Below are 13812 nucleotides of genomic sequence, written 5' to 3'. Positions count from 1 at the left end.
CAGAGGTGAAATGAAGCTGGTGAAAGTCTCCATAGAATTGCATGCGCCTTGTGGGGAAGACGTGAAGAGTGGCAAAGGGACAGGTTGGGGCTGATGGATTGTCAGAGAACTGTGGGCAAGGAGAGCGTTCATTGTGCCTGCTCGACACCGTGCATTGCTTTGGCCAGTGCTTCATTTCTGTAACTTCATAACGCATTTGAAAAAGCAAATAACTAAATGAAATAACTGGTAATGCTCAGATACACTAGACAGATATTCTTACAATGATTCATTAATATAACAATTTTAGTGAAAGTTTTGAGTGAAACATTTTTAGTTGTTCAAAATTGGAAGGGCAAAGCTTATGATTTTATTTTGTTTGAACTTGTAGATACATAGAATAATACAGTATATATTATGCATCTGTATTATGTGCCACATTTTTTGATATTATTTAAAATAAGGAGGGTTGTACATTTAGATGTGGTTATTTTGATATCTTCAGATCAAAATATTTGGGGAATTTTTTCCAGAGGATATTTCTGAATTTCTTTTTTCTATACTGATTCAGCATGAAAACATTTTTTGGAACCATTAATATTTGCTGTGCAGCTGAAGTTCTGGTTTCCTGATCACTTCTGCCCTAAGTCAAGATCATAGAGACAATGTAAAGGGAAATAAAAATATTCTTCTTTGGCAGAGACAGCAACACTACTGCAGGCTAGAGAAAAAAGAAATATAACTAGAGAAGATACAAAACATATCTTCATAACTTTCTCCAAGGTGGCTTGGGAGACAAGCCATCACATCTGCCTAGTAGGTTTTTAGACACCAGCAAGTTACAACAGCCTGACAAGTTGCATGCACTACCCTAGGACAGTACGTGAACACATGCGCATTCCCAGACCATTGCAAAAGCAAGCTGAAGTGCGTTAGCTAACACATTTTACTTTGTATTTGTGACAAGCTAAAAGGACATGTACAGGCAGTTATTCCAGCTCAGTTGATACACAGTAAGTCACATTATCTGATCCATGTATCTAAGCCCTAAAGCTTACATGATGTTAATTTCTGCCTTCATCCATGTCCCATATCAAACCTCAAGGAATACTGGTGAGAGCAGGATTTGTTCTGGTGTCTTCAAAAGTAAAGGGAAAAAGGGGAAGGAAATGATACAGCTACAATAAATATGTGCGAACATAATTTCCTGAGCCTTTTCAGTTTATCTTAGCATGAGAAATAATAACTGAGAAGTATTTCAGGGGTACATTGTCAGAACTGAGATTTTGAACTGGTAGGTGGGAAAGGAAAACCATTAACAAGCAGCAAGGTTTGTTCATTTTTTATTATTCATCAGTTTGAAGGCTGAAATCTGTGGCTTGTTGGGAAATGCATGGGGCTAAAATAATGAAAGCAGATTGATACTCCATGGTAAGTTCAGTATCTGCTTCTTGCAAATGGAATTCTAACATTTCTTTTGATGTTAGCAGTACTATCCTGAGAAGGATCTGTGGACTGCTGAGTTGTGAAATGCGCTGTTAGAATATGGGCAGGGTCACTCTCTTCCTACCAGCTGTGCCAATCCATTCCAGCCCAGCTGCACCTGCATTTTTTATTGGGTTTTTTTTCTCATTCTTTACTAACCATGGTAGTTTCTTATTTTGGTTTATTCTGCCTCATCTGTAAGGGAGTGGTTATAAAGAACAGGCAGTCTTCCAGCACAGAATCAACAAATGTTTGTTTAAATTGTGCCCTTCAGCCTTTTTTGGCTAAGACTTGTTTCAGCCAGTTGAGATCCCTTTCGTATTTCCTCACAATATATGGCTTGTGGCACCTCATGTGCTGTCTAGTGTGTTCCATGTGTCTCACAGGTTGAGAGATGCTACAGTTTATTTGTATGAACAAATCATCAGTTGCTTAGCATGCATCTGCCTCTAACTTGTCATTTCCTTCATTCTCTTGTGCATTGCACTCTGTTAATATTACCAGTTTTCAGTAGCACCAATGGGGTGATAAATGTGTGGTGGTCTTTTATATGATCCTTTCTGCTCTCCCCCAGATTTTCCACCTTCTTAAAAAATGAGTTATGGAGTATAATGTGAAAAACTAAATATATATATTATATATAACATGTAACGGAAAAGGAGAGACATCTTTAGAAAATGACGTCTGCTGAGGACTGGCATGTTGCGGTTAGGATAGAGTAGGGTGATCCTGAACAGTGGTGTGGAGTGGACTTGGTAATCTCTCAAGGTTATTTCTAGGTTGATTTCCGTTCACTCCTTGAATGCTTTCGTAATGTTCTGATTTATTTGTTATATGCATTGGCCACTCACTGCTGCTCACACTCTTTGAAACGGCATTCGAGACACATGTGGGGGTTACTGATGTTCCACTGAATTAGAGATACCGCAGGAGAGTATCACAATCACCTGACCTATCCTAATGTCTTCCTAGCCAATTATAAAATTGAATTAATCACTTCTGTCTTTATGTCTTGCTTCTCAGCCCAATCTTGTCTTGGGCCATACTGAAATTTTAGTAATACAGCTGTGGTCCTACTAAGCAACATGTAATCATTTAATCCTTTCAGTGCACTGCTGTGACCATATACCCAGTTTTATGAGCACAACCGGGATTTGAAAATGTGCCTTCAGAGCATGATGCTTAATTGCTTTCTCAAAAGGTTGCAAAATAATTTCCAATCCCAGTCTTAGTGCCCTCACTGAGCGGGTCCCTCTGTCAAAGCACCATTCCCTTTCCTTTCTTTGACTAGATCCAAATGCAGTTTTCCCCTTCCCTCCATCCTCCGTCACCAGAGCATGATTTCAATCACTTCTCTTATTTACATTTTATATAGCACATTTCAGGATAGATAATTAAGTCCTTATCTATACAAACATTCACTTTTCAGTTGATTTTTAAGCAGTGCAAACCTTCTAGACACATTTGATTTAAAACACGTTTTACTCTAGCTGAAGCCAGCTGCTAATCAATGTAAGCTAAACCAAAATAAGCCCATCTAAAACTGAAATCATAATTTCTATGCAGCATTCCACACAGGCTTATCTAAATGACTTTTAAATTACTCTCTTAAATTAAAACAGTGCAACTTTCTTATGTAGGTAAACTCTTAGAATCCAAGGGATTTCCTTTCTGACTGAGAAAAAAATCCCTGAAACTAGTAGGGGGGAGGCATGGGAAGAGAATAATTTGTTATACTGAGCTTTGTTCTTCAATTATATTATCTCCATTAGAGTATGAACAGATCTTCATATTAGATGATCATTTTACCAACACTTACTTATCACTGGGAGGATTCTCCATCATTGTATTCCAAAATCAAGCAGCATTCAGATTTATCTGGGTGATATATTTTTGTCAGCATGACAAAGGTTCCCACAGTGTTTAATTACTCCGACTAGCCAGGGGAGAAGGAAAGAAATGAGCCGTGCTGAGTTTGCTGTGCCAGGCTTGCTGTCTGTTACATAAGCAGGCATCTTCCGAAGGCGTGAAAGGAAGGCAGCACCCGAACTTCTGTCTTCTTTTTCCACTGGCTGTCCCTCTCCAGATTTCATGTTTGTTTTCCATTGATTGACTGTCTTTTGTCTCACGATCTTTTTGCAATTTGCTCATTTCCAGGGCAGCAGGTTCTTGGCTTGGTGGAGAACCAGAGTGACTGGTATTTGGGCAACCTGTGGAAGAATCATCGGCCCTGGCCAGCGCTTGGGAGGGGCTACAACACAGGTAGGCCCTGAGGGTTTTCTTTGAATTAACGTTTGCATTGGGCGTGCAATCAGTCTCCTGGTATAGAGAGTATGAGATGCGGTAACTTGCACCTCCCTTCCTAACCTACTGCAAAATTTGTCATTTAAAGCAGTAAAAATGATGCAGTGTGATGCATTTTGGAGTTTCTGGTCCTGTGCTACTCTGAGGAGAATATGTTCCTTCTCTAAATGGTCTTAAGAGAAATTGTATGGCATCCTTTGAGGAAGGACAGAGCTTTTCAGCAGTATGACACATCCTGAGCACATTTCCTACAAGATTTCTGTCCATGATGAAGCATATGTAGGCCCAGCAAGAAGGAAAGAAAAGGAATCAAGGCTCATTTTCTGTAGAGAGGTAAATGGTATCACAAAATGTCAGCCCAATAAAGATATAACTCCTGCAGGACAGCAACAGGGTCATAATTGTCCTAATAAAATGCAAACTACTGGCCATCAATTTCTGCTGCCATGAGACAGGAATAAAGGCACTAGATCAGACAATTTATTAGATTACAAGAGTCAGGTCTTCCCACTGATTTGTGTTTGGCATGTGAGAAAACATACCAGGTGCATAAAGAACACACACGTACATCTAAATCATTTCGATGCTAGGCTTTACATGCTGATGCAGTGAGTTAGGTTCCCTCTCTATTTGTAATAAAGGGGCAGAACAGATGGTGAAGCCTCCATTTAGAAAAGATGAGTCCATTTAAATATCCCTGCACTATCAGGAAATTATTCACCATAATAGTGGTTTTGCTTTGCAGAAAATATATTGGATTGAATTAAACAGACTAACTAGAAAAAGAATTGCACAAGTTGTGGTTGTGTCGTCTGTATTTCTATATTCCTTTGTATATTTGGGGGAATCACGCCAGTTTTTGTGAATTTGTATTTCAGCCTCTGCAAAGCATCTCTGTTCTGTGAAAATGTTCAAAAGAACAGTCTATCAGAACATAGATAGGTACGATACAAGATTTTGGCAAAAGAGGTTTGTTTCCTGGTTCTCCACTTGCCAGAGCAGAATTGCATATATAAAGCCTTGGGCTGCCCACTCCTCCCCCCGCCCCCCCCCAAAAGCATGAGACAGAGCTAGGTTTCATGGATTTGTCCTGAAACCTGAAAGCTTATGTTATACACAGCTAAACTTGTTGATGTCAATTATGTTCAGTGTTACACCACAAAGCAGTATCTTTTGTTCTACTGAGAGATGACTACCTTTTATAGTTAGTTTCTTTCTGCTGCATTTTTGCTTTTCCCTTTCTGACATTTTAATGCTGGCAGAGAGAAATGTGTCACAACCACGTAACATTAGGATAACCCAGAAATGTATGGTGGGTAGTATCTAAAATGCAATTATGTAAATAAAAATGCTGTAAAGCTTTAATTTATATTGTCTTAACTTACTGTTCCAAATGTTTTATAGGGATACCAAATGTCAGTATATCACAAAATTCTTCCACTGAAAGCAAAAATAATTGAATGTCTGCAGTCCTTCACATACATTGCATGTGTTAATTCTTGGTATGCGTTAACACATACCTGCCAGGCCATGCATAATCCTGCCCATGATTTTAGTCTGCTCACAATTTCTTTCTTCAGACAACTCACCTGTAGTTATAAAAACTTTCTTCTTTTTAGAAAGAAAACCAGAAGGTAGATAATGAATGGAAGATTGACAAGTGATCATAAGAAATGGAATGATGTTTTTTCAAGTACATGGAACAAGAGGTCACTGAATGAAACAGTGCAACCTCTGAGAAGTAGCAAATTATGTTATTGACAGAATCAGCATCATTTACTATGATTTTCTTAATTGAATTCATTGTTTGCGTCAGTAATCTAGCAGAGATTGGAGGTACAAATTTCTCAAGGAAGATGATATACTAAGTGAAACTGGAGCTTGTTTGATGTGTTCAGTAAATTAAAATAATTGACACTGAACGCAACACTGTGGCCAAGGAGGTTTCAGAAAACTAAAAGGGGGAGCAGGAAAGAGAGGCAGTAACTCTAAGCCAAACGCTCATGGAAGACAGTGGGCCAGGAAGGGGAAGACTCAGAAATTCAGGTGCTTAGAGTTGTACTTAGGAACAGTAAAAGGGCCCCCAAACCCCTGAAACTTTAATGAGCTAAACAAAGCTGGATGAGGGGGAAGCTCTCAGACGGACTTTGCTCTTGCTCTTGGGAGAGTGTTTACTACAGTCCTGGGATACAATCCTAAGAAAAGAGATTTTTATGTGAGTCTCTTCAGCCAGACCCAACCCTGGCATATCTGATGCAGAAGCACCCCTCAAAGTCAAAGTTTGCTTTGACACTGCTTCCTCCCAATTTCTGAAGCAAATAATTTATATTTCACTCCTACCTTTCTATGTCTGAGCCACTCTGGACAACATATAGGTTGGGGAAGTCCCAGAAGGCAGATACCTTAAAGCCAAAGGTGTGTTTGTTCCTTCTCCACTAGCTCTTTAAACCCAGTGAGCATATGCGTTCTCCTATTCCTGTGTGCACAGGCTAAGTCTCCTGACAGCCAATACAGATTTTCAAGGAAAGATTTTATTTGGTTGTTTTTCATCCTTCTTCCTCATTTGCACAGGCTGATAATCCAAGTCATACTTTAGTCCATGATAATATAATCTTAGGAAAACCAGATCAAACTCAAAAGTCAGTTCAGTGACAATTTAATTGGTGTTTAAAATGTTCTTAGTTAGAACCATTCTTTATTTGAAATAACATTCCCTTCCTCAAGCCATTTTAAACACAGTTCCTTCTGTACCACAAAGGTACCCATGTTTTTTTCCGTACCTCATTGGCCGAAATGCAGTAAGCTGCTTAATCAAATACTTTTTTTATATATCATCCATTCAATTTTGCTTGTCTACACTGAGATTAACTCTTACAGACTCCTCATACATTAGCTAAAGCGCACTTTTCTCTCTGTATAATCTATATTGTCTTTCACTGACTAAACTGTGCTTTCAAAAGTATTGCCTGAGCCACACTATGATTTTTCTCTTTACAGATGTTAAAATGACAGCTGCAGAATTGCACTATATGGTTTGATGTTCATTTCTGGAGTAACAGTCATCTTAGTCCTCAGAAAAATATCTTGTCAAAGAAATTCTAAACATAAAAGCTTTTAGTACTTTGTCTGCCTTATACTTTCCATCATGGTGGAGAACAGCTTTTAAAAGCAGTTTCTGGTGACTGTTACCATGATTTCAGGCCGCTTCCTCAGCTGGTGTGAATCACCCCTGGCATCTCTGGCTTTAGTGCAGCAAGGCCAACTTACATCAGCTGAGAATGGACTCCATGCCTTTCAAATGGAGCTTTAGGATGGATCTGTGCCTGTAATTTCGGTGCCGGGGGGGCATTTGTAAAAACTTTGGTCCAGGGGATTTCAGACTTCTAGACTACAGAAACCCATCCTGAGGATTTGAGGCTCATCTGAAATACACTGCCTCAGTGCAACTACTAGATACTGTAAGGAGGTGTCTCAACAGCTTGAGCTGAGGATTCATACTCCCACACTGAGAGATGTCACATTACCAGATTTGTGGATTGAGAACAGAAGGGAATGGCTAGCACCTAACGATTACCAGGCTACATGTGCACCGTGTATCTTTACTCCCATGTTTGTAATGACTGGAAGAATGCTAGAATGAATCTCTTTCTTTTATTGTTTCCCTGAAAAAAAGGACCTATGGAAGATTAATTGGAAATGGGAAGCATATGTTATGTCATTTTTGCATGATATTTAACAATTGTGAATAATAAAGACAAGCATAGGGCAGACTGTTTATATGAAATTACACTGGATCACATCTTGTGCTTCATTGTGATGATACTATGCGTCTTCAGTGCAGAAAGCAAATGACTAGTAAAGCAGTGCAAAATGGAGTAGTGGTGGTCATGGAACTGCCTGCGGTCCTGCTCCGGAAACACGATAACCACTTTCATCTGAGCCCCACGGGCTTCTGCTCACGACATTATGATAATGGATCTGATGTTAAGAAGTGCTGAGTGCTTTTAATTTAATCAGACATTTCTGTTTTTCAGAAATCCTCACAATTAATGCTTTAAATAGTTATTGTTGCCTAATTATGGATAGATCTGTTACCAAAATGCCTTTTTTTCCCCCTGGAAGAGTCAGAATTCCATGACAGCCATCTGAATATAACACTAATTTACAAACTATGTTCCACAGATTCTGACTAAAACTAGTGCTTTTCTCCATGGTGTGAAGAAAGGAGTATAGTGGTTGCTTGAGAGAGGAGATTTTTCCAAATTGTCTCAGTGAATGAAGAAGTCAGAAAACTCATGGTTTGTAGAACCTTTAAATACCCACTATCGGGGCCTGACTCAGTTTAGCCATGCCCTCTCTGAAAGCCATTGCAATATTCCTACCTCCCATTACATAGAACATTAGTCGCCTTTGGTACAGGAACTGGTATCATTAGGTTTGGTTGTAAGTACAGGAGCCTTTGCAAACAGAAGAAAAATACATTTTAACAATTAAAAAAAAAGAACAAATGAAGTCCAACACCAATGACAAGGCAAAAAGTAGCACTTCCTTCCCCTACTCAGATTCACACTGTATCAGTTTTTTGGATTAGATTATTTGTTCTTTAAGGTACTGTGAGCTCATTCAGCCAATATTGTTATGAGTGCAAAGCATACTGATACACGTGCTTTATAACGCACAAAGATGCATTTGAAGTACAGGTATCATGCACATTGTACAGGTAGTAGTTTAGGAAGTGCCAACACATTGTTGGTTTTAGGCTCAACAGGTGGGGAGCTAAAATGATAATTCTGCTTTTGGTGACCACATCCCTATCTTTGTTGGCTATAATCTGTAGCTTGCACTTAAAAATAAGCTATCATCTTAAATCTGACTACCCTCGAAGAATAGCTTCCTTTCCAGTCTTTCTCATGCAGTTTCTAAAGCATGTGATGTACTGAGAACTTGTTTACAGCACGCTTGACATTTCTGAAATGAGGGTCAATATGTATTTGATTTTCAAATGGTGCCTCTAGTTTGAGAGGCCTATCCATGTAGTAATGGCATTGCTGCGGCTGAATTAGTCTACTGTTCATTGCATTCTCTGAGATACATCCTTTGCTCCTTAGCAATTGAATCTATCAGACCCTTCAATAACTGTCTTTTTTTTTTAAAAACAACACCTGACTTTCTTTGAAACACTGAAAACTTTCATCTCCTAAGAAACCTGTGATAAAAAAACAATGGCATTCAGACAGTCTATACCAGATTCTAGTTTCCATTGTATTGGAGTAAATAAAAAGTATTTCTTTTTAGTTGATTAAATTGTCCTAGTTTGGGGTTCTTTACTGGTCTGACCTGAGTTCATAATGTAAGGTTGTCCATGTAATGTACGTAAATAGGGCATATGTATGTAGTATTCCAATCTAATGATTTAAAGAATCGTTCTGAAGTGTAGTGTTTTTAGCTTGATCAAGACAGTTCTTTATGTGAACATACATAGCTTGATGAGTAATTATGTTGTCCAGCACTCTGAAATGCCCTCTCTTTATTGTAGAGGGACCATCATTAGCAGGTTAAATTTAGATGAAAGACTTGCACATAAAAGCTTAGTAGAGGCATCCAGGTGCCTAAACTGAGAACAAAAACTTCTATTATATGACAGGAGAACCCCAGACAAATGCATAGTAATAGTAAAACCAGTACTTTTTCTTCTGAAGTGCAAGTTCACTTTCCAGTTTCTCATTGTGCTCATAAAAGTGATTGTGTAAAGACAGTTCATCGTTATAGATACAGAAATGGAGGTTTTAGCCATAGTCCCAAAGCAAAGAAAGAGGCATCACAGTTGGACTCCATCTTTGGACTCTAACAGGTAGCGTGGTGCCTGTCACAGAAAGTAGCAGAGTAACTAAGATGTCTTTCTACACCTTTGTGTCAAAGCTGTCACCTCTAAGAGAGTGCCAACAAAAAACAGTTGAATTTGGTCATAGTCATATCAGTCTCTTAGGTGCTGTTGGCTACAGAAATCACTATGCTTTAATCATTTTAGTGTTAGGGCAAACTAGGTTCAGGACAAACCTTTCCCCTCTGAAAAAATATCAAGAGACTTTTGAGAAAGAAGAATCTGCAAAATTGAGTGGACACTGAGATCTCAAGAAACAGCTCAATTCTTTCCTTTCCCCATGGAAAGGAAAGACAGTCTTTCTTCTGTCTCTACGTTCAGCTACATCCTGATCTTGATGTAGCTCCTCAACCCTCCCTCCTCCACCCGTCTTTTTCAAACTGAGCTCAGGGGAGGACAGAAGCACTGCAATACCCTATATATACAGATAGTTTCTACACGGTTGTTCTCAAGGCCTTAGCAGAGATGGTGAAAAGAGAAGCTTTCCCAAATAGGATCATAGAATTCTAGGCAGTTTAGGTCAGAAAGGATCTCCAGAGGTCTTCTGGTCCTCTTCCCACTGAAATCCAACTCAGGTTGCTCAGGGCCTTTTCCAATTGAGTTTTTAGTATCCCCAAGGATACCTCTCAAGGCAGCCTGTTCCTGTATTTGGCTACTGTCTTGGTGAGAAAATTTTTTAATAAAAGTAAAAATTCCTAATACATAATTAGAATTTCTTTTGCTGCAGTTTGTGTCAGTTACCTCTCATTCTGTCGCTGTGCATCTCTTAGAAGAGTTTGGCTCCATTAAGTAGTTGTAGACAGCAATAAGAGATCCCCTTAGCCACCTTCTTTTCCAGGCTGAACAAGCCCAGTTCTCTCAGCTTCTCCTCATACATGTTCTCCAGGCCTCTGACCATTTTAGTTGCTCTCCACTGGACTTAGTCCAGCATGTCGGTGTCTTTATTTGACTGAGGAATCCAAGACTGTACTTCAGATGTGGTCTTACAAGTGCTTCCCTTGACCTAAAGGGACTAACGTAGCCCAGGATGTGGTTGGCCTTCTTTGCCGCAAGGTCGCACTGCTGGCTTATGTTCAATTTGCTGTCCACCAAGCCCTCTAGGACTTTTCCTGAAAAGCTCCCTTCTATCTGCTTGTCTTCCAGCCTGTACTGTCCATTCAGGAATAATCCCATGCAGGACTTTTTGTTGAACTTTATGAGCTTTCTCTTAGCCCACTTGTCCAGCCTGTCAAGGTCCCTCTGAATAGCGGCCCTATCCCCAGGGTATTGGCCACAGCCCCCAATTTGGTGTTATGTGTGACGTTGCTGAGGATGCATTCTATCTCATCTCCAGCTCATTAATCAGGATATTAAACAGTATCAGCCCCAGTATCAACTCTTGTGGAACACCACTTGTAACTGGCCACCATCTGAATGTTTTATTGCTGAACACAACCCTTTGAGCTTGGCAGTCCAACTTACTTTCCAGGCACCTTATAGTCCACCTATCCAAGCTAAACCTCAGTTTTGCTATAAGCATGCTAAACAGCTCCACACACATTTTCTTCTTACGCAAATGCATCCCTATATTTCTGTTGTGAACCTAATCCTGTCCCTCTGTTACTAGAAGAGAAATGATCATGCAGGAAGGATTGACCTGCAGCTGACCTTTGGATGAAATCATTGCATTAAAGTACATCGTGTTTCCTTTTTTAAAAAGCGCTGTGGTTGATTTTTAGACCTGTTCATTCTGTGCTGCTGCTTTCCTTCCCCTAACCCATTTCTTAGGACGTTCTATTCCTTCTGAATCTCATCCAGTCAATAAACTGCCCATTAAGAGGGGAAAAAAAAAGTTGTCTGGTTGCTTCTGAATGCAAAACCCCAAACTTCTTTGTCATCCTACTATAAAGAAATACCTAAGAGGCTGTTCAGCCCATGAGCCGCATTTCCTCTATTGTTGCTAGGGCATTGACTGAACACCAGACCAAGAAAAGCTGTGACTGGTTCTTACTCACTGTGCCCATCCCTACAATTAGCCTTGTGGACTACTGTTAATATTAGAAACCAGCCAAAATAATTATCACCTGTGCAGGGTGCATTTTTCCTCTTCACTTAGTCCAAAGTGGAAACCTTGTAAAATTGTTGACATTTCAACCCCTATTAAATATGATGCTTTTGAGATGATCAAAACAAAAACAAAAAACCCCCACATAATTTAAAGCAATGTTCCCTGTTACCCTTCACTTTTTGCTGCTTTCTGAGGAAGAAAAAAACATCGGTAAGCATCATGGATAAGGTCCAGATCTGATATAAATGCCTGACTCTCTGAGTTAAATAGACCTAAGCTGATTTACAGGAGCTGAGGATCAAGAAACAGATTTTTTTCTTTTACAGGTGGGTGATTCTTTGGTGGAGAGTACAAGATAGATTAGTTTTGGAAGAGGTACTTGCTTTCATCAAGGCAAATATTCAGTGAATTCCAGCAAACCTCCTCATTTTTTATCCATGGGAGCAAGCTTTGTGTGATCCTTTTTTCCAAACTCGCCTACACAGGGAGGTTCAATGACTGGAACTCCACTGTAACCCTGTACAGTCTGTACTATTCTGTGATTCCTGTTCAGGACAGCTCACCCAAAGTCCAGTTACTCTGGCTTGATGTAGAGTTGTGACACTCACTCGCACTTCTGTGTTTTGAGGCACTGACATGTAAAATTGTACGCTCAGAAAGAATGAAGAGATGTATGAGAATCAGTCCAGGATGGATAATCAGGGGAACATAAGCTCCAGGTTTAATACTGTTGTCAGAATACTTTGTGTGGTCATTGGATGTACAAACAGGGACATTTCAAGTTTGAGTGCAGGAGATGATATATTTCTTTTCTATTGGGTGCAGCTCTTTACTCCTGACATACTGGATGTCTACACTGTCAGATAACTTAGCTCCCTAGTTCATTCTTCACTCTTGGCCCCCTGATCATCCACAGGGCACAGAAATTAGTTGGTACCCTGTCTTTCTCAGGGAGCAACCTCTCTTTTGTCAAGAAAAAAAAAAAATATTGAATGTAATTTGTTGATAGTTCACTCCAGTAAATATTTTGGGAAGGTAGTATGGATAGCACTACACTCCGTTTGGCACCTCTTTCCAGTCCTTCAACGCTGCATCAGAAGACTTCACACACTGTAATATTCCCACGTGCCCTGATGACATTCTCCAGTGCACACAACATAGACCCTCAGTTCCATGCTAAAAATTCTCCAATCTAGAAAATTGTAACTTGGCTCTCTTTATTATGTTATTTTATATATATTATATATTTTATTATTATTATATTATATTATTATATATTATTATAATGTCGCACACTGAGAAATGCAAACAAAATAATTGTTATGTCTAAAAACTGAAAGAACACAAACTAGGCCCTCAGAGACAAGTACTATAGTATGAAGTTTCTCGGTGAAGTAAGGAGGGGGGGCAGCAAAACTGCAACCATGGACTCCCGGAGGGCAGACTTTGGCCTGTTCAGGACGCTGGTTGAGAGAGTCCCTTGGGAGACCATCCTGAAGGGCAAAGGGGTCCAGGAAGGCTGGACGATCTTCAAGAAGGAAGTCTTAAAGGCGCAGGAGCAGGCTGTCCCTGTACGCCGCAAGAAGAACGGGCGGAGAAGACGACCGGCCTGGCTGAACGGGGAGCTTTTGCTGGGACTCAGGAAAAAAAGGAGAGTTTATCGCTTGTGGAAGAAGGGGCAGGCGACTCAAGAAGAGTACAGGGATCTCGTTAGGTCGTGCAGAGAGGAAATGAGAAAGGCAAAAGCCCAGCTAGAACGCAACCTGGCCGCTGTCGTTAAAGACAACAAAAAAAGTTTTTACAAATATATTAATGACAAGAAGAGAGCCAGGGAGAATCTCCATCCTTTATTGGATGCGGGGGGGAACATTGTCACCGAGGATGAGGAAAAGGCTGAGGTACTTAATGCCTTCTTTGCCTCAGTCTTTAGCAATCAGACTAGTTACCCTCAGGGTACTCGGCGCCCTGAGCTGGAAAACAGGGATGGCGAGCAGGATGAACCCCCCATAATCCAAGAGGAAGCGGTCAACGACCTGCTACGTCATCTGGATACTCACAAGTCTATGGGGCCGGATGGGATCCACCCGAGAGTGCTGAGAGAGCTGGCGGAGGAGCT

General features: G+C 40.1%; 1 protein-coding gene across 1 annotated transcript in view; it reads left to right on the top strand.

The window, feature by feature from the left end:
* LARGE (like-glycosyltransferase) overlaps positions 1-13812 on the top strand; it is a 301741-nt gene that overhangs the window by 229294 nt on the left and 58635 nt on the right. Inside the window, exon 7 of the mRNA XM_009332983.1 lies at positions 3622-3726. Within this exon, the coding sequence (XP_009331258.1) occupies positions 3622-3726 (105 nt within the window). The remainder of the gene's footprint in view (positions 1-3621; positions 3727-13812) is intronic.

Source organism: Pygoscelis adeliae, unplaced genomic scaffold (assembly GCF_000699105.1).
Source record: "Pygoscelis adeliae isolate BGI_AS28 unplaced genomic scaffold, ASM69910v1 Scaffold38, whole genome shotgun sequence".
In the NCBI taxonomy this organism is placed as follows: domain Eukaryota; kingdom Metazoa; phylum Chordata; class Aves; order Sphenisciformes; family Spheniscidae; genus Pygoscelis; species Pygoscelis adeliae.
Note: the sequence above shows the minus strand (reverse complement) of the source record. Positions and strands in the feature narration are given on the sequence as shown.